Source organism: Mytilus trossulus, chromosome 8, assembly GCF_036588685.1.
Source record: "Mytilus trossulus isolate FHL-02 chromosome 8, PNRI_Mtr1.1.1.hap1, whole genome shotgun sequence".
Taxonomy (NCBI): domain Eukaryota; kingdom Metazoa; phylum Mollusca; class Bivalvia; order Mytilida; family Mytilidae; genus Mytilus; species Mytilus trossulus.
Genome location: NC_086380.1, coordinates 33560717 through 33586031, shown reverse-complemented (window position 1 = coordinate 33586031; position 25315 = coordinate 33560717). Strand labels below are relative to the sequence as shown.

General features: G+C 32.3%; 1 protein-coding gene across 5 annotated transcripts in view; it reads right to left on the bottom strand.

The window, feature by feature from the left end:
* Window positions 1-3641: 3641 nt before the first annotated feature.
* Window positions 3642-25315, bottom strand: part of LOC134680846 (cytochrome P450 4B1-like) — a 29092-nt gene continuing 7418 nt past the window's right edge. For all 5 annotated transcript variants that reach the window (XM_063540102.1, XM_063540106.1, XM_063540107.1 and 2 more), the window contains exons 3-13: window positions 23623-23821; window positions 22890-23017; window positions 17197-17321; window positions 16248-16310; window positions 12944-13070; window positions 12223-12355; window positions 11157-11280; window positions 10125-10320; window positions 9405-9487; window positions 8446-8511; window positions 3642-5248 (exon numbers count right to left, since the gene is read on the bottom strand). In XM_063540102.1, coding sequence (XP_063396172.1) covers window positions 5143-5248; window positions 8446-8511; window positions 9405-9487; window positions 10125-10320; window positions 11157-11280; window positions 12223-12355; window positions 12944-13070; window positions 16248-16310; window positions 17197-17321; window positions 22890-23017; window positions 23623-23821 — 1350 coding nt within the window. In that variant the 3' untranslated portion in view covers window positions 3642-5142. The remainder of the gene's footprint in view (window positions 5249-8445; window positions 8512-9404; window positions 9488-10124; window positions 10321-11156; window positions 11281-12222; window positions 12356-12943; window positions 13071-16247; window positions 16311-17196; window positions 17322-22889; window positions 23018-23622; window positions 23822-25315) is intronic.

Below are 25315 nucleotides of genomic sequence, written 5' to 3'. Positions count from 1 at the left end.
TTTTATAAGTGTTGATTGACTAATATGGTGCAGTATGTTTCTAAGAGTATGTTACTTTGTATTAAATTCTTTAATTTATCAAAACAAGAGGCTCCAAGGCATTCATTGCTTCAATATACATTTTTTTTTTATAATAAGGCAGCAACCATTTGATTTTCTGGGGGGGGGGGGGGGCTATGGATTTTTTTTCTGGACAGACTTTTTTTTTCGCCTTTGCTATTTTTTTGGCGACAAGTCGAAAACATTTTTTTTCTTTCAAATTTAGCATTATATATAGTGGCAGCTGAGGGTGAAACAAACAATTTTTTTTTCCCAGGGTCAAAAACAAATTATTTTTTTCTCCAAAAACTTGAAACAAACTTTTTTTTCCAAAAAAAACCATAGCCCCCCCCCCCCCCCCCCCCCCCCCCAGAAAATCAAATGGTTGCTGCCTAATATAATATCAGGCCTTATAGTGATGCAAACAATTTAATCAAAATTCACTACAGATATCTTAATTAAAATATTTTTTTTAACCCCTGTTTTTCAGAACACAATATTTACAAACTATGCTGAAAAATTACTCAACTTATTTTTTGACAGGTGACAAATCCAGAGGAAGACATGAGTTCAATGGGGTTCAAACCGGTGCTTAAAAGTTGCTTTTGTGCCAGTATATAATATGGTATTTCATTTGCGCCACAAACCATATTCCATTTGCGCCAAAAATGATTCCAAATTGCCCAAATTAATATTACAGGTTAATAAAATAAATAAATGATTTATTCAAAAGAAACTTTTAATAATAATTTTAAAACATGGGTTTTGTTTGCATAATAAAATATATTTAACAGAAGTCATCGATAAAGAACCATGCAAGGATTATTTAAGGTCAATGACACTTGACTTAAAGATTCAAAGATATGTCCCTGATCCTTAAACTTAAGTTGTTTGTCAAAGTATTTTTAGGCAGTCATCCATAAATCTCCCTGACTTTTGGTGTATTAGTAAAATATATGAGGGCTTATGTTTATTTGCTGTATGGATGGTTGATGCTTTACTTGAACTTTAGAACCATTGATCATGTCGGGTTCTTAATGGTGAATTTGATTTTTTTGACCCACCTACGATAGTAGAGGGGCATTATGTTTTCTGGTCTGTGGGTCTGTTCGTCCGTCCATTCAGCCGTTCGTCTGTCTGTCCATTCGTTCATTTGTCTGTCCCGCTTCACGTTAAAGTTTTTGGTCGAGGTTATTTTTGATGAAGTTGAAGTCCAATGAACCCTTAGTATACATATTCCTTATGATATGATCTTTCTAATTTTAATGCAAAATTTGAGTTCTGACCCCAATTATAGGTCAACTGAACATTGAAAATGATAGTGGGAGTGGGGCATCCGTGTATACTGGGGACACATTCTTGTTTTTAAAGTCTTCCTTATCTCAAATGTGACTAATTATCATCACCATCATAACAATGAGGTCAAAGTCATATAAAACCTGCCATACAAATATATACACCTTACAATCATTTCATGCACAACATGTAGTATAGTGGCCTTTTTTGTTGATAGTATCTAAGAAATTTACCAAACCACAAAAACAACGCATTGTCTGATGGTCCTTAAAGGAGGTCAAGGTCAAATGAAATCTGCCAGTCACACATTTACACTTCATTCATTCCATGTAAACCTTGATAATTGATCCATAAATTGAAATTGAGGTTTGGTGAACGCTGCCTATCTGGCATAAATGTAGACCTTGCATTCTAAGGAAGCCATATACTAAAGATTATATCATTACAAAAAATTTTTTTTTTTTCATCATGCAAGCCATCTTTTAACAGTGAAAATGAGGTTGTGTATTATGGAAATATGACAGGCAGAAACTTGGTAACATAAGACATCTGTAAATAACGTATCAAGAATCCCTGCCTCCAACTTTTGAAATCTAAAGGTTTATACAAATGGTCTATGCTGTAGTCCCTAAATTGTAATCCTTATATTTTGCATTCTACAATATGTGTTGCAAGGAAGACAATAAGAAGGTGTGGTATGATTGCCTCTTGAAATAACTATCCAATGGAGACCAAATGATGTTGATATAATCTACTATAGTTCACCATATGGCCTTCAACAATGAGCAAAACCCTCTATCTTTTAGTAAATCACAATTTTTTTTTAAATAGATTCAACAAAATTTTGCTGACAGTATGTTAAGACAGTAAAAATGTCTATCCCAAAGAAGTTTTTAGGCAATTCAAAATTTTTGAAAAGCATGAAAAATGACTCAGAATGATGCAAGGTATTTAAGGATGTACTTAGGTGAGGTAAGGTGAATATTAATAAATAAAATTGATACTATAAGTTGGTACAGCATTCTTTATGGCTAAAAAATAAGCTAAAAATATTGATAGGTCATGACCTCCTTTTCCAAATATTTGAGATTTAAAATATGGCGGGAAAAGTCTGACTCAGACTTTTACCTTATGTTTGCATTGATATTATTATTTGGGTCCTAAAACAAAAGAAAGAAAACTAAGAATCTTCTAAAATTTTGGTAATTAAACCTTTCATGAGCTATTTAGTCTTATATGAAAAAATAAATGGGTGTTATGGGGCAAAATATTTTACCTTGTTATGTATGGAAAAACACCAAGGAGTCCGAAAAATTTGAAACAAATTCCAAAACCTCACCTATGTACATCATTAAGTCTGAAAATAAATTGGCATTGTAAAAAAAGCGCAAACTCTTCCATTATTATTATATGTTTATTATTATTCATATAAGAGTAATATATAATACAGTTCAACAGACACATAACAAATTGCATTAGTAATACTGTATTGCTTTGATTATAAAAAGTATAATAAAAAGAACATACCCATGTATATACAACCAAATTTAACAATAACTACACAACAAAAAATAAGGATATGCTGTATAATTGCAAATTAAAAAACAATCAATGAAGACCAAAGCATAAAGGAGTGAACGAATACCAGGCCTTGCGGTCATAAAACTTTCGAGCACGATTTTTGTACTCAGACTCAAGAATCAACCAATCAAAATACTGGATTTTGTGTATCAAGCAAGATTTTTGTGCTTCAAGCACTGAGCAAAGTTTTACACCTTCAAGGCCAGGTTTTCATACAGCCTTCAACAATGAGCAAAACCAATTCTGTATACTAGTAATAGAAAAATGAAAATAAGTTTATTTCAAATACCATCTTTATAGTACCATAACTGCAGCACTTTGTGGTTGTATTTTAAATAAGAAGACCATTTGAGATAGGACAAATCAATATCAAATATGCTTACTCTCTTATATCAGAGACACAATACTATATGTCTCTGCTCATATTAAATGTTGTATATTTTTATCAATTTTACAAAGTACTGTAAATTTAGAAATTATTGCATGCATTTATCATTGTGATTTTGTCATTTTAGACTAAATGTGATTTTAATTATTGTGATATTGAGAAAAATCCTGTTTGATTCATATAAAACATTTCAAAATGTGAGCTTAAATTATTGCAATTATAACCCCGTCACATTTTACGCAATAATAAAAACATCGCAATAATTTCTGAATCTACAGTAGTAGATATATTTTCTACTGTTCAAATTTTAAAATCATTGTATATTGATTTTTGACAATCCATTTACAGTGACTTGACTGTAAGTGTTGCTATCCACCAATTGCAATTCATTCAAAATTTTGACCAAATTGCTTTTATTCAACCAAATTGTTCAACTGGTCAGAAATTTGAACCAACTGCTGTAGAAAACCACAGTCAAGTGTGAAAGTGCAAGGTGATAAAATGAAACATACTTTACAATCCTATAAGACTTTAACTCCACTTTAATGATGTTATTACTAAATCAGTCTATCAATCTGTATAGTTATATTATAGCCATTACCATACTAAAGGTGAACTGTTTTATTTTTAATTGCTATAAAAATGTCCAAACTAAGCTTTTATATAGTTTTTCTTTCGAAAAGTATTCTATATTCATAAGGATCACACATTATGTGAATAAAATCATTTCATATTCAGTAAAATATTTGTGAAATTGCAATATGTTTGTAGGAAGGGGAGATAATCTTTTTTGGTTTCAAAAAGTCTTTATTCAAAAGAATAGTATTTTAGGTTATCTCCCCAAGGAAACTTATCAATAGCATATTGTTATTTCACACGTATTTTACTGAATATATGATGTATTATTTTAAATGATACATGATTCTTATAAATATAAAATTCTTTTCGAAAGAAAAACTATATAAAAGCTTAGTTTGGACATTTTTATAGCAATTCATAATAAAACAGTTGAACTATAGTATGGTAATGGCTATAATATAACTATACAGATTGATAGACAGATTTAGTAATAACATCATTAAAGTGGAGTTAAAGTCTTATAGGATTGTAAGTATATTTTATTTTATCACCTTGCACTTTCACATTTTGACTGAACAATTTGTTCAATATTCTGACCAGTTGAGCAATTGGATTTTAAAAAACAAATTGCAATTTGGTCAAAATTTTGAATGAGTTGCAATTGGTGGATAGCAACACTAACAGTCAAGTCACTGTAACTTATTTTTTTTGTCCAAGAATTTTCTTATGTGCAATAACTGATTAACAACAAAATTTATCTTCTTTTTCAATATTAATTGCAATGGTGAAAGAAAAACTGTAACTAGATAAATTTACAATAATACTAAGCTACCAAAAAACGTGTAAAATACAGAACAATCTAACAATTCAACAGGGGAGATAATTCAATTTACTAATCCACCAGTGGCTGCCATAAAATTAAAAATAGAGGATAGGTTGAAAGTTGTGCAAAACCTTCATCTAATAAAAAAGTTCAAAAAATATAAAGGGGAGGTAATTATTATTATCCATCTACCAAGGCCCAAACGATTGAATAAATTTATAAAAGTTGGACATAATTGTTTAAGTTAATTAAATGAACAAACATTTTTAAGAAAATAAAACCAGTGCAATATTGTCCTGTCTGCTAACATAAATTCTTAGAAACACCAAAAATTAATGGCTTGTTTTTACATTTCTTTCATTAATAACAATAAAATAAATTATAAGAAGCCTCTGTTTTAAAATCAAGATTTCACTTTTCAGGTCTTCTTGGTAACTCAGGAGCTTCTATCTTTAAAATTGACCATAATACCAGTTTTGGCTCTCATTACAACCTCAAGAAATGGTATAACTGTATGGTCTGGATCCAAGGTGACTTCAAACCTATGAAATATAAAATTATACCAAGATTAAGTGATGTTAGTTAATACATGTAACATAATTTAGATTGATGATTAAAGAAAAGACATCAACTATTATGATCATAAATTGTTAAAATATTTTTCTTTTCTACGGTCTCTCTAACAATCAAACCAGTTTGTTGACACTAGAAAACTTGATAGAATAAAAGTTAGTAATTTAAAAAGAAGTTCCTATGCATTTTTTTTATCAATGATTCAATGTTGAGTTTAATTTGTGATTTAGGGTTGCTGTCTAGCTGATCATTGATTCTTATCCAACATTGCTTTTCATTCATTTTGAAATAAAAAAAAATGTTTTTCTTTCAATTTATGTGTTACATATAAAAAACGTTTTCAAATAATACCTATTTTTAAATGTAGACGGGATGAAGCCTATCGAAAGGAGATGGAACGTTATTTCATCACAACGTTCCGATCAAAACTAAATCCCGAAAAACTTTTAATAACGAACAATGACGGAAGGTCACAAACCTCCTTATAAACGATGTCGCCCATAACGACGCCGTATCAGTTATCCTGAAGAGTTCCAATGGAAGGATGAAATCGATTGAATGGAACTGTTAACTTTTTAACTTATTTTACTATTTTATTTAATGAATATATACATCTGCACATGTGAAAATTATTTTTTATGCCTATATATATATATATATAAGTACGTCGGATCGCCATCAATGATGGTGATACATAGCTGTGTACATAATGTATATACAACTCGTCTAAACATCAACCCAACAATGTTAGATCTGTAAATTTGCTTTCGCAAATTTTTGGTTCTTCCCTCGCCGGGATTCGAACCCATGCTACTGTGATATCGTGACACCAAATCGCCTGCACTGCAGCCGTCCCGCTAGACCACACGACATTCTGTGACTGTATCTTACATTAATTTGTAGGATCCTTTACTATAGATAATTTAGCTGATCTGTAACAATAACATCTTCATGCCTTATATATCATGTACTGTAGTACGCCGCTAGATTAAAACTGACGTGGAAAGGTAACACATGGCCAGCGAAAGCTCTTTTTTTGAGAGCCCAGGTGGTCGTGTGGTCTAGCGGGACGGCTGCAGTGCAGGCGATTTGGTGTAACGATATCACAGTAGCATGGGTTCGAATCCCGGCGAGGGAAGAACCAAAAATTTGCGAAAGCAAATTTACAGATCTAACATTGTTGGGTTGATGTTTAGACGAGTTGTATATATATATTGACACCGAATGTTTGTGGCACAACATCGTAGCCACAAGTTTACAATTTTTTTTTTTCTGTGACGTATTAAATTTATATTCAGATCCATTTTGTTACATCTTGTGATCAATTTTATTTGGCAATCGTCAATGGCAGTCAGCAGGGTTAAAGAACATCAGTTGTTCGACCTGTTAGCTATATATATAGTCAAATGCGTTTTGTTTAAATATACTTTTTCACTTTTTGGTCTTTTGAAAAATGTTATTTGTGCTGTTTTTAGACCCTTCTACAACGAAATTTGTTTGACATGCACACGTATAAAAATTGCGGTTTTTATTCAACGCAATCATAGGTTTGAATGTAGTTTTCAATTTAGACTCGTTTATATATATATATATATATATATATATATACAGTTAACTCTCATTGACTCGAACTCGGTTGACTCGAAATTTTGGATGAGTCGAAGTTTTCACGTGGTCAAGAACTTTGATCCATATAAATGTATGTATTTCTACTCCTGATGAGTAGAAATTGGATGAGTCGAAATTTCGATTGAGTCGAACTACAGTCCCAAGGTTTACAAAAGCATTTAAAATTCATCATTTATCTCGAACTTATACAAATATGTCAAAATTTGACCTCTGGGATTTAAATGGATTGAAAAGTTAATCTGACAATACACGTGTAATTAAATTTCGAGTCACTGACCACTGTAATTGAATTATGACATGCTATTTCCACGAGTGTTTTTCTAAGATTATCTTTTATAGAATATTCATAAATAATTAGTGATACATTGTTAATGTTCATGACAAAGTATTTAAAATGTTTACAAAACAATTAATCGTGATTTACACTTAATTAGCTTGGGTGTGTATAAAGTGAGGATTAAGACTTCCGTTGATGATCACCTAAAAACTACTCAATCGGCGTCTTTTATCTTGTTGTTTTTTCTATTGAAAAGAAAGAGATGAAACAAAATGAAGAGAAATCTCAATTTTCTAAATTCTCTTGTACCGAGATTAAACAATTTTGTCAAATTTTAACGACCTAAATTACTCTAAGATCGATTGGAAATTACTCTCTCACATAAAGGCCATAGGAAACAATTGTAACTGAAACAATTGAATGAGTTTAAATAATTTTATTATAATAATGAAAGACCATCGATCTGATACCAGAATATCGATCCCCTTCCCATATTCATCCGGATTTATTTTAACCCGAATAATGTCAGTTGTTATATTCCGCTGATCTCTGTCTAATCTCCGATTGCTACATTAACTCAATAGGCTATAGGCCGCAAGAGGGCGCAGAATTATTCGAGTTAGAGATGTGTACCTTGGTCTGTTGAACTTCCAGTTTTCGTTTGAGTCGAAATATGTGTATATCGAAATAATGCTCTGCTCTGACTGACTTCGAGATAACGAGAGTCGACTGTATATATATACAACTCGTCTAAACATCAACCCAACAATGTTAGATCTGTAATTTGCTTTCGCAAATTTTTTGTTCTCCCTTGCCAGGATTCGAACCCATGCTACTGAGATATCGTGACAACAAATCGCCTGCACTGTAGCCGTCCCGCTAGACCACACGACCACCTGGGCTTCACAGTTACCTTTCCTCATCAGTTTTAATCTAGCGTCGAACTACAGTACATGATATATAAGGCATGGAGATGTTATTGTTACAGATCAGCTCAATGATCTATAGTAAAGGATCCTACAAATTAATGCAAGATACAGTCACAGAAAACATTGTTGGGTTGATGTTTAGACAAGTTGTATATACATAATGTACACAGTCATGTATCACCATCATTGCTGGTGATCCGATGGATAAATCTGTTGTAGAGTTGTCACTAACTCAGACGTAAATTGGAAAAATGGTTTATTTGAGAATCTGTTTGCAAGTATTGCAGGGTAAATATTCACAAGAATCTAAATAACTAATTAAACCCCATACCTTTCTACAATTCTTGCTATCAACACTTTCTCCTCATTCTGTGCAAAGTTTAATCCAATACAATTTCTGTAACATAAATCCATCTAATATAATGAAACTAATATTATATACAGATACAATGAAATTTCTTAAAATGTCTTTCTTTCTAAAAAAAAGTTTCAGTGACACTAGCTTATGTTGCCTTGATGTACATTTAATATATGTTCTAATGAGAGCAAGCCAGTTCTAAAATTACTGTGAATCAGCTTTGATACTCTCATTTCAGAAGAAAAGTGAGTAATTTGTAGAGATGCTTGTCCACTATTTTATAAGGAAGAACATTATATTTATCTCTGTCTCACAGAAAATGGAGTAAAACTAAAGATCTGTCCCATGATGTTCTTCTCTCTATTTCATATTGGAGGTAATCCATCTTTAATATATTCCAGTAGAAAAGCCAGTAAAACTTAGGGTTTTCTAATGATCTTCATCTCCCTGCATTATAAGGGAGATAATTGGTTCCAAAAAAATGGAGAACTATGAATCTGTTCATGGTGATCAACTATCTGCATTATAGGGGAGATAATTCTTATTTAACTTGGTTAAGGAGAACATGAAGTTAAACTACTGTAAATTCAGAAATTATTGCGAGGTTTTTATTATTGTGAAAAATGCGAGTGGGTTATAATCCCAATAATTTTAACTCGCACTTTGAAATTTTTTATATGAATTAAACAGGATTATTTTCAAAATTTAAAATCGCTATTTAGTCTAAATGACAAAATCGCAATAATAAATGCACACAATAATTTCTGAATTTACAGTATAATGATCCATCTCATGATGTTTGTTGCCATCAAATATCTCTGCAGCAAAGAGAAGATATTACATATTTACCTTGGCCCAGCAGAAGTATCTATATGATAATGCTTGTCTCCTTTAAATCCATTTGCTATAAAAGGGAGATAATTCATATTTACCTTGGTCCAGCAGAAAATGGAGTAAAACTATATGGATCCATCTGATGATGTTTGTCTCCCTCAAATCTCTCTGGTTTAAATTCCTGAAAATAATTGAAATAGAATAACTTTTATAAGACACCTAAAACATTCTAAACAGTTCAAAACAGTCCTATAAATGTATGTACTTGACAGTCATCTAAATACATGTCCATTTACAAAGGTAAACTCAATTGTACCGGACATTGATCAATTTTCAAGTCGTGTTTACCTGTAAATAGATTTCAACTAAATAAATTTTAGCAATAAGAATTAGTTTTGTCAAAACATTATTTAAAATTACACTAAAATGGTTTTGGAGTTAAACATTGAAAAAATCATATTCACTCACTTACACATTTAGGAGCAAAGTGACAGGTTGTATACTTTACAAGTGAAGTATGCATTCATAGTACACTATCAAAATAATAACTTAGTTTCATCACTGATCTTATGATGTCATTAAATCTACATTGAGAAAAATAGCATGGAAAGAAAAAGATGCTTTACAAAAATGGTCGTATAATTTCAGGTATTCAACATCTAGTTAAAAGTTCATTAGAAATAAGAAAAAAATTTGACCCTGACAATAATAATGTAAGAAGTTTAATATGTTTTCCATGGAAACAGCATGTATAAGTAAATAATCATAACTTTTATGCACATTGCATATTCCTGATCTTCAAATTATTTATTACTTACTTTTGGATTTTCCCAAACATCAGGATGGTTATGACAATGATAAATACCAAAGTCTACCATAACTCCAGCAGGGATATCATACCCATCCAAAACAATGGGTTCATCTAATGTCCTGTTTGTGACTGGTACCGGTGTATGTAATCTCATTACCTCCTTCAGGAAACAGGTCAGGTATTTCAACTTTGGTAGATCTTCACTATACAGTGACAAATAACAAATATAATTTTTGAGCGTAGTAAAAATTCAACTTCCTAATTTTAAAATGAAAACCGGATCGTAATTAACTTTTACAATTTGATACTTGTGACTGTAGAAGTGATTGGTTTAAATTTAATAATGACAAAGACGTTTTATATAGATTGCATCATTCTGACTTAAAAGTGATTTTTTTATGTACTGATACAATGCAGCATTTGTTAGAATAGGCGCTTCCCTTGACAACATGACATCAATGTGTATAGTATGCCAGTAATATTTTTCTTTAAACTAACCAAAGTTTATTAAACTCCTCCTTTCATGCTTTTAGAATTGAAATATAAGAGGGGGGGCAAGGGGTTTAGCTGTTATGCTGTTATTATAAGTATTACATGCTTCTTTTTGATAGTTTTGTAGGGTTATAGCAAGGTGAACAAGGCCTTATTTTCCTTATGAAAATCAGTTCTTAATTCAGTGCATTTATGCTCTTCAACTTTGTACTTGTTTTGACTTTAAATTTTTTTTTTGATATGAGCATCACTCAGATGAGTCTAATGTAGACGAAATGCGCGTCTGGCATACTAAATTATAATCCTGGTACCTTTGATAACTATTTTACCATCTCATTAAATTAAATCAAATATTGGTTCATAAGATATTCTCAAGATTAATTGGTAAATTTACAGTTTCTCATTACCTGGTGATGGTTGCTGTTACAAGCTATCACTTGATATCAATATAAGTAAAATACCACTCAGGATCAGTACAGATGGTGGTGTACCATTAGCTCAGTTTGGTGAATTATATAATATTAAGTTTATAGAAACCTTAATTTACCTGTCAATATTTCCATTGCTGCCTGTGACTTCTTTGACCTCTCTGTAAACTTTGTCCTGTATATCTTTGTATTTTCCTAAACAATATATACTCCAGCTCAATACACTAGATGTTGTGTCATGGCCTGGAATATCCAAAAATAATAAATATAACAGCATTAAGGCAAAGTGTAAGTTGTATTTATGTATTTGTTTCAAAATAATTATGTTATATCCAACAATTTTTAGTTTTGTACATTTCCATAGTTAAATTTTTTTATGCACTTTGTACATTTGTGTATATATTACCCAATGCACTTAAAAATCTCAGAAACTGAGGGATGCTTCATTCATACTGGTCTCAATCATCCATGATTTAAAGAAAAGTATGAGTGGAATTCTTAAATTTTTTTTAGGTAAAAAAAGACAATCTTACTCATTGTTGAAGGCCATTTGCAGACTTTTAGATGTTTACAATCTCATCCTTTAGTCTCTGGTAGTTACTTGTTTCATTTGTAATCATTCAAAATACTATTATTTTTATAGGTTACTAAATGAGGGGCGTAAAGGGGGTGTATCTGCACGGAAGAACGCGAAATAAAATTGCCATTTCACGATGAACGAACAAATAAAAATTTCTTGCATGTTGATCTTTTTACCGATTTCACAAAACACGGTGAATAACGAACCTTTTTCAGGGCTGCACGTGAAATAAAAATGGCAAAACATGGTGCACGAAAAAAAACCTTTACCACCCTCCTAAATGGTTATCTTAAGATTTAAGTTAATTTTAGAAAACAAGAAGTCTTTAAAATTAAAATTAAATTTAAAAACATTTGTTTGATGCAAGCTAAATTCACAAAAAAACTCATATGGATATAATTAAAGAATAAACCTATATAGCCATCAATGCCTCAACAGAAGAGTAGTCACATCACTGAGGGAATTCAAATTGCCGAAAGGAGAAAAAAATTGATGTAAAAAAATAAATAAATAATAAAATAGAATACATTTATGCTGTGCTCTGTGTGATCATAGTACATATAATGCATCAGGCATGGAAATCTTTCATAAACACAATAAATTACCTGCAAAAAGGAAGGTATCGACTTCTGCCCTGATTTCATCATCCGTCAGTCCAACACCATTATCATCTTTGGCTGTTATTAATATATCCAGGAAGTCCAAGTGTTTCTTCTGCTCTGCTTCTTTACTTTCATTCTAAAAAGACATGTAGTATGCCTATAGATCAGCAGGTGTAGTATACATGTACCAGTACTTTAAATTTGCTTTCAGGAACTGCAAGTCAGAATTCTTTAGTGTCCTTGTAATCTATTTTACATTTACTTTAGGGTTTAGTAGAAATTTAATTATATATAAAAATAAGGAGATGTGGAATGATTTGTCAATGAGACAACTCTCCACCCAAATTCAAATGAAGTTGATGAAAGCAATTATAGGCAACTGTAAACTTGCTGCCTTTAATGTAGAGAAAAACCCATACCATATAGTCGGCTATAAAAGGCCCTGACATGAAAAATATGAAACAATTCAAATGAAAAAACTTACATCCTAATTCATAACAAAACAATTTACAAAAAAAAAATATGACAGGCAACCCTGAACTACAGGCTTCTGACTTTGGACAGACACACAAAGCAGGTTCATAATTTTTTAATTTCTACATATCAGGACTTAGCTGTTCCAAAAGACATTCTCATGTTGGGTTTATTCATAACAAATCTCCAATTTTTAAAATAATACTTCTTTTAGGCTAGCTATAAAAAGTTTATACTCAATATAACTTACCAACTCTTTTCGTCTTTTAGATATTATGTCTTTTGAGAATTTATGAACATATTCACAAATCTTGAAGAATTCTTTACCATCAGCAGTAAAATGTCTGTATATGAACTCTGCATAATGATGAAAATGGCTGCAAAGAAAATATCAAATTAAGTTGCTTATTCAAACTTGCTATAATGTATTTAAAAGATAAGACCTGTTAAGTTGTAATAATAACCATTAATTGAGAGCAGATATCAACATTCAATAATGACTTAAACCAGTACTGTATAGTCTGAAAGTGAAACAATTCAAACAAGGTCCTTACCACCTTCCTAAGGCTGTTTAGATTAGTTAAATTGCAACGTTTTTCTGTGAGAGGAGATTTATTCAATACAAATGAGAAATACTTTAACCACTGGAATAAGAGTGTTGACATGTAACATGGAGAGGTGTCAATCCATGAGGACTATATGCTGACCTGACCCCTACATAGATATAAGAAGATGTCGTATGAGTACCAATGAGACGACTCTCCATCCAAGTCACAATTTGTAACTAGAGGCTCTAAAGAGCCTGTGTCGCTCACCTTGGTCTATGTGAATATTAAACAAAGGAAGCAGATGGATTCATGACAAAATTTTGTTTTGGTGATGGTGATGTGTTTGTACATCTTACCTATTGAACATTCTTGCTGCTTACAATTATCTCTATGTATAATGAACTTTGCCCAGTAGTTTCAGTGGAAAATGTTAGTTAAAATTTATAAATTTTATGAAAATTGTTAAAAATTGACTATAAAGGACAATAACTCCTTCAGGGTCAATTGACCATTTCCGTCATGTTGACTTATTTGTAAATCTTACTTTGCTGAACATTATTGGTGTATACAATTTATCTCTATCTATAATAATATTCAAGATAACGAAAAACAGAAAAATTTCCTTAAAATTACCAATTCAGGGGCAGCAACCCAACAAAGGGTTGTCCGATTCATCTGAAAATTTCAGGGCAGATAGATCTTGACCAGATAGACAATTTTACTCCAGTCAAATTTGTTCTAAATGCTTTGGTTTTTGAGTTATAAGCCCAAAACTGCATTTTACCCATATGTTCTATTTTTAGCCATGGCGGCCATCTTGGTTGGTTGGCCGGGTCACCAGACACATTTTTTAAACTAGATACCCCAATGATGATTGTGGCCAAGTTTGGTTTAATTTGGCCCTGTAGTTTCAGAGGAGAAGATTTTTGTAAAAGTTAACGACGACTGACGACGGACGACGGACGACAGACAAAGTGATGGGAAAAGCTCACATGGACCTTCGGGCCAGGTGAGCTAAAAAGAAAACCATTATAGGTCAAAGTACACCCTTCAACACTGAGCCTTGTCTCACACCGAACAGCAAGCTAAAAAAGGCCCCAAACAGTGTAAATTTAGAAATTTTTGCGATGTTTTTATTATTGCAAAAAATGCGACAGGGTTATAATCGCAATAATTTAAACTCCCATTTTGAAATTTTTTATATGAATTAAACAGGATTTTTCTCAATATCACAAAAATTAAAATCCCATTTATAATTTATAAGTCTATTCAAATGACAAAATTGTAAAAATAAATGCACGCAATAATTTCTGAATTTACAATATACTAGAGGTTCTAAAGAGCCTGTGTCGCTCACCTTGGTCTATGTTTATATTAAACATTGTACACAGATGGATTCATGACAAAATTGTGTTTTGGTGATGGTGATGTGTTTGTAGATCTTACTTTACTAAACATTTTTGCTGCTTACAATTATCTCTATATATAACAGTAGTTTCTGTGGAAAATGTTAGTGAAAATCTACAAATTTTGTGAAAAATGTTAAAAATTAACTATGAAGGGCAATAACTCCTTATGGGGGTCAATTGACTATTTTGGTCATGTTGACTTATTTTTAGTTCTTACTTTGCTGTACATTATTGATGTTTACAGTTTATCTCTATCTATACCAATATTCAAGATAATAAACAAAAACAGCAAAAATTCCTTAAAATTACAAATTCAGGGGCAGCAATCTAACAAAAATATGTCGGATTCATCTGAAAAGTCCAGGGCAGATAGATCTTGACCTGATCAACAATTTTACTTCCTGTCAGATTTGCTCTTAATGCTTTGGTTTTTGAGTTATAGCCAAAAACTGCATTTTACCCCTATGTTCTATTTTTAGCCATTGCGTCCATCTTGGTTGATTGGCCCGGTCACCGGACACATTTTTTAAACTAGATACCCCAAAGATGATTGTGGCCAAGTTTCAATTAATTTGGCCCAGTAGATTCAGAGGAGAAATTTTTTCTAAAAGATTACTAAGATTTACGAAAAATGGTTAAAAATGGACTATAAAGGGCAATAACTCCTAAAGTGGTCAACTGACCATTTTGGTCATGTTGACTTATTTGTAGATCTTACTTTGCTGAACATTATTGATGTTCATAGTTTATCTCTATCTATAATAATATTCAAGATAATAAACAAAAACAGCAAAAATTCCTTAAAATTACAAATTCAGGGGCAGCAACCTAACAACGAAATGTCGGATTCATCTGAAAATTTCAGGGCAGATAGATCTTGACCTGATAAACAATTTTACCCTGTCAGATTTGCTCTAAATGCTTTGGTTTTTGAGATATAAGCCAAAAACTGCATTTTACCCCTATGTTCTATTTTTAGCCATGGCGGCCATCTTGGTTGGTTGGCCGGGTCACTGGACACAATTTTTAAACTAGATACCCCAAAGATGATTGTGGCCAAGTTTGGTTAAATTTGGCCCAGTAGTTTCAGAGGAGAAGATTTTTGTAAAAGTTAACGCTGAACGCAGGACGACGACGTCGACGGACGACGACCGACACCGGACGCCAAGTGATGAGAAAAGCTCACTTGGCCCTTTGGGCCAGGTGAGCTAATAAAAATGAGAACCGTGAAACACTTATGAATCACATCAACAAATGACAACCACTGAACAACAGGCTAAAACATCTATTTTTTTTTGGTTTTATCTTATTGTTATAATGCTGTCTAATTGGTACTTTCCTAAAGTTATTCATATTTAACAAATAAAAAAAAATTTCTTAATGTCATAAACAAATCTCCCTACAGATGGGGATCCAGGATGCTAAAAAGAGATAGGGGAGGGGGTGCCAGCAAGACAATTCTAACAGTGGGAGCTTGTAAAACGTCTTTTTATTAACCATATAATGTAGTTCCATAAGTGAGGCAAACAAATAATTCTGCCTCTAATCTACAGGATACTACCATGAAGTTAAAGTATCAAGCTTTTGATAAACTTACAAACTTCTTTTATCAATCAGATGTCCCAGACGATTTACTGCTGTCACATAGGGATGACTGTCTCTGAAAAAAACAAATAATACACAATAAGAATATAATTAATCAATTTTGAAGAATCTACATTATTAGGCGATTATTTACGGGGTCTGAGCTCTGTTAGATATCAACAAAAATAAAATTACATGTATTAATAAATTGATTGTAGATTTCTTAAACTGATATTTTATACACATATTTGGTGTAAATTACAAATTTTCAGAACATTTATTATTGAGATTTTTCAACACTAGACAGAATTGCAATATAAAGATTTTCAATTTGAGGAAATGTTGCCTTATACAATTAATGAAATCAGAAATTGAGAAGCCTGTATTTATTTTTGCCAAAGCTATCCCTTTGCAATTTTCTCCATAAAAATTGCAATTTTCTCAATAAATAAAATCATCACGGTGTTTTCTTTTTATATTAATGAACAATTAAAAAAAATTCAACTCCATATTATTTAATTGTGTAAATAATATGACAGTTTTCTTTTTGTGAAAAAATAAACGAATGCAGTAACAAACTACTAAATCTAAGCAGTATTTTCTGTCTTGACTTGTCATTTCACTGTTGTAGTATATCATGTACAATGGAAAAGTTCAAGGGCAACCGTAGTTTCTCTCAATAGATTTATGACTTTTGAACACCGGTTTACTACTGTTTCCTTTATTTACCTCCAGTTTTGTGGTAGTGTTTGTGTTGCTCAATCTTAAGTTTTCTGTGTATTGTCTTATTATTTTTATTTGTGGCCATACCTTTGTCTGGTAATTTATTGATACCTTTTCTCTTTCTTTAAAAATAAAAATAGCAATGTTAGCATAGTTTTAAATTTGACAGTAAATTTAGAAATTTTAAATTTGCCTCCAAATCAAGATTTAACTTTTTAAACATCTAAATAATTACCTACCCCACAAGTTGAACATTTCCTTTATAACCAAGTGAACATTGTAACAAAGTATCTAGAGTAGCCATGCTCGCTGGCTTAAAAATATCTAAATATTTCCCATCTTTACTTCCACTCGCTAGCTTATCCTGTTAAAAAAGAGAAAAACAATTATGCACAAACATTAATTTCTTATATCTTACATTTGTATATATAAATGGAAATCAACAATTATTAGCAACATAACATTTTTAATTGCTCTATCATAGTCTATCAATAAAAATTTAACATTTATAGCAAATTACATTTTATACACTTAGTTAAAAATACTTCTTATTGTTGATTTTTCACAATAAATAAAATGCTTCGCTGAGTGCAGCCTGATACGACCTCAGAGGTTGAACCCTGAACAGTTGGGGCAAATTTGGACACAATATTCAAGCTTGCATACTATATGAATTTCAATTGTGATCAAAATTTTGACATAATATAGGTTTCTGACACAAAATTAATGTGGTCAACGATCTTACAAATCTAATGGGCAATACTGTGCAACTGAAGATTTAATCTTCTTGAAACTTTTCAAATATTTGAAATTTGAAAAATAAAAAAAATAAAATATGAACCCCTTAAAAAATTGGAAACCCCCCTCCCCGAACTTTTTGATTCCCACTTTGGAGCAGTAACCATCAAACTCAATCCCAGTCTTTCCTTTGTTGTATGGAACCTTGTAGTACAATTTTAGAGAGATCCATACACTTAAACACAAGTAATTGTCTGGAAACTAGAAAAATGCTTGTTTTTTGCCCCTTTTTTTTACCCTAATTCCTGCATGTTTGGGGAAGTTACCCCCAAACTTAATCCCAGCCTTTACTTTGTGATATGGGACCTTGTCATACAATGTCAGACAGATCCATACACTTACACACAAGTTATTGTCTGGAAACTACAAAAATGTTTGTTTTTGGCCCCTTTTTGGACCTTAATTTCAAAACTGTTGGCACCAAAACCCCCAAAATGTATCCCAACCTTCTACTTGTGGTATTAAACATGGTGGTACAATTTCAGAGCAATCCAAATATTTATACACAAGTTATTATCCTGAAACTAGAAAAATGCTTGTTTTGGGCCCCTTTTTCCTAAACATTTCGGACCATCATCCCAAAAATGAATCCCAACCTTCCTTTTGTGGTAATGAACCTTCTTTAAAAATTTCATAGAGATCCATATACTAAAACTAAAGTAATTGTCCTGAAACCAAATGTGTCTCAAACGACATCATAGCATTATACCAATCCAAAAAAATTTGTGTGGTCATATAAACTAGAGGCTCTAAAGAGCCTGTGTCGCTCACCTTGGTCTATGTGAATATTAAACAAAGGACACAGATGGATTCATGACAAAATTGTGTTTTGGTGATGGTGATGTGTTTGTACATCTTAATTTACTGAACATTCTAGCTGCTTACAATTATCTCTATCTATAATTAATTTGGCCCATGAGTAGTTTCAGAGGAGAAGATTTTTGTAAAAGATTAATAAGATTTACGAAAAAATGGTTAAACATGACTATAAAGGGCAGTAACTCCTAAAGGGGTCAACTGACAATTTCGGTCATGTTGACTTATTTGTAGATCTTACTTTGCCAACATTTGTTGTTTTTTACAGTTTATCTCTATAATAATATTCAAGATAATAACCAAAAAAAGGCAAAATTTCCTTAAATTTACCTGTTCAGGGGCAGCAGTCCTAAACAACGAGTTGTCTGATTCATCTGAAAATTTCCTGGCAGATAGATTTTGACCTGATGAACAATTTTACTTCTTGTCAGATTTGCTTTAAATGCTTTGCAGGTTTTTGAGTTTTAAGCCAAAAACTGAATTTTACCCCTATGTTCTATTTTTAGCTTTGGCGACCATCTTGGTTGTATGGCCAGGTTACGCCACACATTTTTTAAACTAGATACCCCAATGATAGTTGTGGCCAAGTTTGGTTTAATTTGGCCCAGTTGTTTCAGAGGAGAAGATTTTAGTAAAAGATAACTAAGATTTACGAAAAAAATGGTTAAAAATTGACTAAAAAGGGCAATGACTCCTAAAGGGGTCAACTGACCATTTCGGTCATGTTGACTTATTTGTAAATCTTACTTTGCTGAACATTATAGCTGTTTACAGTTTATCTCTATCTATAATAATATTCAAGATAATAACCAAAAACAGCAAAATTTCCTTAAAATTGCCAATTCAGGGGCAGCAACCCAACAACAGGTTGTCCGATTCATCTGAAAATTTCAGGGCAGATACTGATGTTGACCTGTAGACAATTTTACCTCGTGTCAGATTTGCTTTAAATGCTTTGGTTTTTGAGTTATAAGCCAAAAACTGAATTTTACCCCTATGTTCTGTTTTTAGCTTTGGCGGCCATCTTGGTCGGTTTGCTGGGTCACGCCACACATTTTTTAAACTAGATACCCGAATGATAGTTGTGGCCAAGTTTGGTTTAATTTGGCCCAGTTGTTTCAGAGGAGAAGATTTTTGTAAAAGACTACTAAGATTTACAAAAAATGGTTAAAAATTGACTAAAAAGGGCAATAACTCCTAAAGGGGTCAACTGACCATTTCGGTCATGTTGCCTTATTTGTAAATCTTACTTTGCTGAATATTATTGCTGTTTACAGTTTATCTCTATCTATAATAATATTCAAGATAATAACCAAGAACAGCAAAATTTCCTTAAAATTGCTAATTCAGGGGCAGCAACCCAACAACGGGTCGTCCGATTCATCTGAAATTTTCAGGGCAGATAGATCTTGACCTGATGAACAATTATACCCCATGTCAGATTCGCTCTTAATGCTTTGGTTTTAGAGTTATAAGCCAAAAACTGCATTTTACCCCTATGCTCTATTTTTAGCCGTGGCGGCCATCTTGGTTGGTTGACCAGGTCATCGGACACATTTTTTAAACTATATACCCCAATGATAATTGTGGCCAAGTTTGGTTAAATTTGGCCCAGCAGTTTCAGAGGAGAAGATTTTTGTAAAAGTTAACAACGACGCCGGACGACGCCGGACGCAAAGTGATTGGAAAAGCTCACTTGGCCCTTTGGGCCAGGTGAGCTAAAAAGTTAGTGATAGTGATGGTGGGAAATACCTCACTGCATATTTCATATTTGATGATACATTGTAAATAAACAGTTCCTAAATCATGTAAATAGAAGTGTTATCATCTTAAATCACTAGCTATCTGGCGACATGCATCCTGTTTCACACAAACCACAAAAAACTAGCAAGATTGCTTTTCACTGAATCACCTTTGAATATATATTTATACAGAGTAAAAAGTTTAGCACCATATTTTTTAATTAAAAGAACTGTAAAGTAAAAAGTGCAAAAAAATCTTTATTATATAATATAAATAATATTAAAGTAAAATTATATGTTATAGCTTATTTTCTTTGTTGTAAATAATGTATTTATTGTTATGTCAAGAAGCACTATAACACACTGCAGGTCCATGACTGAATTAAAGTACCTATGCCTTATTTTAAGCATGATAGAAAATTTTTAGTATCTGATATAAGGTCATGCTGATTATAATTGGTGCACAGTTTTCTCTGCTTTGAAAATCTTTCTGTTTTAACCCGTCCTGGTTTCTTACGTAACAACCGGTGCAAGGAATGCTCACATTAAATATGTAATGATACAGTGTGATGTCCTCCTTTATACGTACCATAACCCATGGAGGTGCTCCTAATAAAGGAGGAAGATACAAAACATACATGCATATATATACCGTAAATTACATGTGACATACACTATTGGTATCAGTATCTGATTAGACCATTGAACTTGTCAATTATTGGAAGTATTAATTATATGTAGAAAAACTAGATGCTCCGCAGGGCGCAGCTTTATACAACTGTAGAGTTTGAACCCTGAACAGTTGGGGCAAGTATGGACACAACATTCAAGCTTGATATAGCTCTGAATTTGGATTGTGATTAAACAGTTGACACCAAATAGGTTTCTGACACAGAATGAATGTGTTCTAAGAACTTAAACTTAAAAACTTAAAAATTTTAAATTGGACATTTACCTATTATGGTCCAATATTCAAAATCTAAATACATGGTTAGATTCAGCATATCAAAGAACCCCAAGAATTCAATTTTTGATGAAATCAAATAAAGTTCAATTTTGGACCCTTAAGACCTCAATGTGGACCAATTTGATAACTGGGCCCAAATATCAAAAATCTAAATACATGGTTAGATTCAGCATATATCAAAGAACCCCATATATTCAATTTTTGTTGAAATCAAACAAAGTTTAATTTTGGACCACCATTTGGACCAACTTGAAAACTGGGCCTATAATCAAAAATCTAAATACATGTTTAGATTCAGCATATCAAACAACCCCAAGGATTCAATTTTTGTTGATATCAAACAAAGTTTAATTTTGGACCAACTTGAAAACTGGCCCCATAAGCTAAACTCTTAATACATGCTTAGATTCAGCATATCAAAGAACCACAAGGATTTAATTTTTGTTGAAATCAAACAAAGTTTAATTTTGGACCCCGATTTGGACCAACTTGAAAACTGGGCCCAAAATCAAAAATCTAAGTACATGTTTAGATTCAGCATATCAAAGAAACCCAAGAATTCAATTTTTGTGGAAATCAATATTAAACAAAGTTTAATTTTGGACCCCGATTTGGACAAATTTGAAAACTGGGCCCATAATAAAAAATCTTAAGTACATGTTTAGATTCAGCATATCAAAGAACCCCAAGAATTCAATTTTTGTTATAATCAAACTAAGTTTAATTTTGGACCCTTTGGACCTTAATGTAGACCTATTTGAAAACGGGACCAAAAATTAAGAATCTACATACACAGTTAGATTCGTCATATCAAAGTTTAATTTGGACCCTTTGTGCCCCTAATTCCTAAACTGTTTGGAACAAAACTCCCAAAATCAATCACAACCTTCCTTTTATGGTCATACACCTTGTGTTTAAATTTCAGAGATTTCTAATTATACTAAAGTTATTGTGCGAAAACCAAGAAAAATGCTTATTTGGGCCCCTTTTTGGACCCTAATTCCTAAACTGTTGGGACCAAAACTCCCAAAATCAATACCAACCTTCCTTTTGTGTTCATAAACCTTGTGTTTAAATTTCATAGATTTCTATTTACTTATACTAAAGTTATTGTGAGAAAACCAAGAAAAATGTTTATTTGGGCCCTTTTTTGGCCCCAAGTTAATTCCTAAACTGTTGGGACCAAAACTCCCAAAATCAATCCCAACCTTTCGTTTGTGGTCATAAACCTTGTGTTTAAATTTCATAGATTTCTATTTACTTAAAAAAAAGTTATAGTGCGAAAACCAATGTGTCTTCGGACGCCGACGACGCCAACGTCATACCAATAAACGTAAATTTGCTGTCGTATAAAAATGGCCTGGAATGGTATAATTTTTAATCAACACCATCATTGATTTGTCGTTTTTACGTCATGACAGCCAGAGACATATAATACAATTGTATTATATGTCTCTTTGACAGCTAACAAATTGGACCTCGTTATTTTAGTACATGTAGTAAAGATAGGTTATTGTTTAAATATATAAAATTATGAATATTTGTTGCTATTTAGCTTTTTTTTCTCACTATATACTGCATGTGAAATTGTGGTGTTAACATTACTTACCAATAATACATCAGCTACCTCATTGTAGAGCTTAAAATACCCTGTCAGTATACTAAAGTGGAAAGCTGGTGTCAACAATCGGCGATTTCTTTCCCATTTTGGTCCATTAGCTATTAATAAGCTTTGACCTTAAAAATGATAACAATGAATTCAATAATTGAATATCTGTGCTGTGCTTCATATCATTTTGATAAAATTCTCTTGTGAATGTGAGACAAAAAAGGATTCATAACCTGCATGCATGCCCATAAATAATTCTTCAATATGAGATTTTACAAAGAGATGACTAGCGTGAATATATAGGCACTGGGAAGACCTATAATGTCTATTAAATGTATCATGTTGTAAATTGATAGTTAACTTCAAGTCTGATTATGCTTGAAGATGATGTCAATTTAAAATCAGACATTATAAATTTACTGTTAATTCAGAAATGATTGCATGCATTTATTATTGCGATTTTGTAGAATGGACAACAATGAGAGATTAATTATTGCAATGTCAGGAAACTTTGCATACAGATATATGTATCAGATGTCAGAATGTCAGTTCTCACTATTGCAATACTCACTCAGTCCCTTAATAAGCATGAATAAAACCTCACAATTATTTCTAAATTTATAGTATTTATAGAAAAACTCTTGTCCACACCTTTTTTTCATGATTTTGTTGACCTGAAAATCAATGTATTTCATTGCAACTGATGTTATAAGTTTAACTAATCACAACTTACCTAGCCATGGAACAAGAAAAGGATATCCTGGACCTATCGTTGTCTTTGGAGCATTAGATCTCATTACAACTTTAATGGTGTCTGGATGTGCCAATATAATAATTGGTTGGAATCGAAACAACCAAAACACATATAGTTTATCTCCCTTTCCTATACATTCCTCGTGCATCCTAAACATCAGGTCACTGAAATCTTTTATCTGAAAACACATTTATGCATATTATAACAACAAGGACAACAACAGCAACACGACTTTATTTTCAGAGGGTTACATGGTTAGTTTTTACTAATCTTCCCCAAGCCCTCAATTAAAACTAATGTCTATAACAAATCTAGCTGCTACATGCAGCTGCTTAAAGCTTGTGATTAACAGTGACTGAAGCAGGCACCTTTAAAACTTCTGAATTGACTGTCTTATCAACCACATTTAGGTGTGTATTATACATACTTTTTTACCCAAGACATCATGTGGTTGGTTGGTAGAGGGGATGTGTATCATACACAACTATCATACATCACTGAAGACTCTGCAGTCGTTTTTTTTTTCAAACAAAAAAAAACAAGAATGTGTCCATAGAACACAGATGCCCCACTCACACTATCATTTTCTATGTTCAGTGGACCCTAAAATTGGGGTCAAAACTCTAATTTAGCATAACGATTAGAAAGATAATATCATAGGGAACATATGTGTACTAAGTTTCAAGTTGATTGGACTTCAACTTCATCAAAAACTACATGTACCTTGAGTAAATACTTTATCCTTAAAAGTGGGACAGACGGAGGAACAGATGAATGGTCGGACGATTGAACTAACGAATGAACGAATAGACGAACAAATAGATAAAATTGAGAATGGAAATGGGGAATGTGCCAAAGAGACAACAACCCGACCATAGAAAAAAACAACAGCAGAAGGTCACCAACAGGTCTTCAATGCAGCGAGAAATTCCCGCACCCGGAGGCGTTCTTCAGCTGGCCCCTAAACAAATATATACTAGTTCAGTGATAATGAACGCCATACTAATTTCCAAATTGTACACAAGAAACTAAAACTAAAATAATACATGACTAACAAAGGCCAGAGGTTCCTGACTTGGGACAGGCGCAAAAATGCGGCGGGGTTAAACATGTTTGTGAGATCTCAACCCTCCCCCTATACCTCTAGCCAATGTAGAAAAGTAAACACATAACAATACGCACATTAAAATTCAGTTCAAGAGAAGTCTGAGTCTGATGTCAGAAGATGTAACCAAAGAAAATAAACAAAATGACAATAATGCATAAATAACAACAGACTTAACTAGCAGTTAACTGACATGCCAGCTCCAGACTTCAATTAAACTGACTGAAAGATTATGATTTCATCATATAAAAACAGATGCACAGTCCCCTAAGTGGGGCATAAAAATCTTTATAGCTTTAAAAATCAGTTTTGTCATATGACTTTAACAGATCTTATCAAGCTAAACTTTAAGGAAAACATTCCATCAAAATTTAACTGATAATTAAATTCTAATTACCGGTATAGTCTGCATAAAACTTTCAACTGGTATCAGGTTTAAGTGGTTTTTTTTTAGTGTACTGATTTTGATTGCACATGTACATGAGGAGTGTATAGGGAAGGGAGATAAACTATATGTGTTTTGGTTGTTTTGATTCCAACCAATTATATTGGTACATCCAGATACCA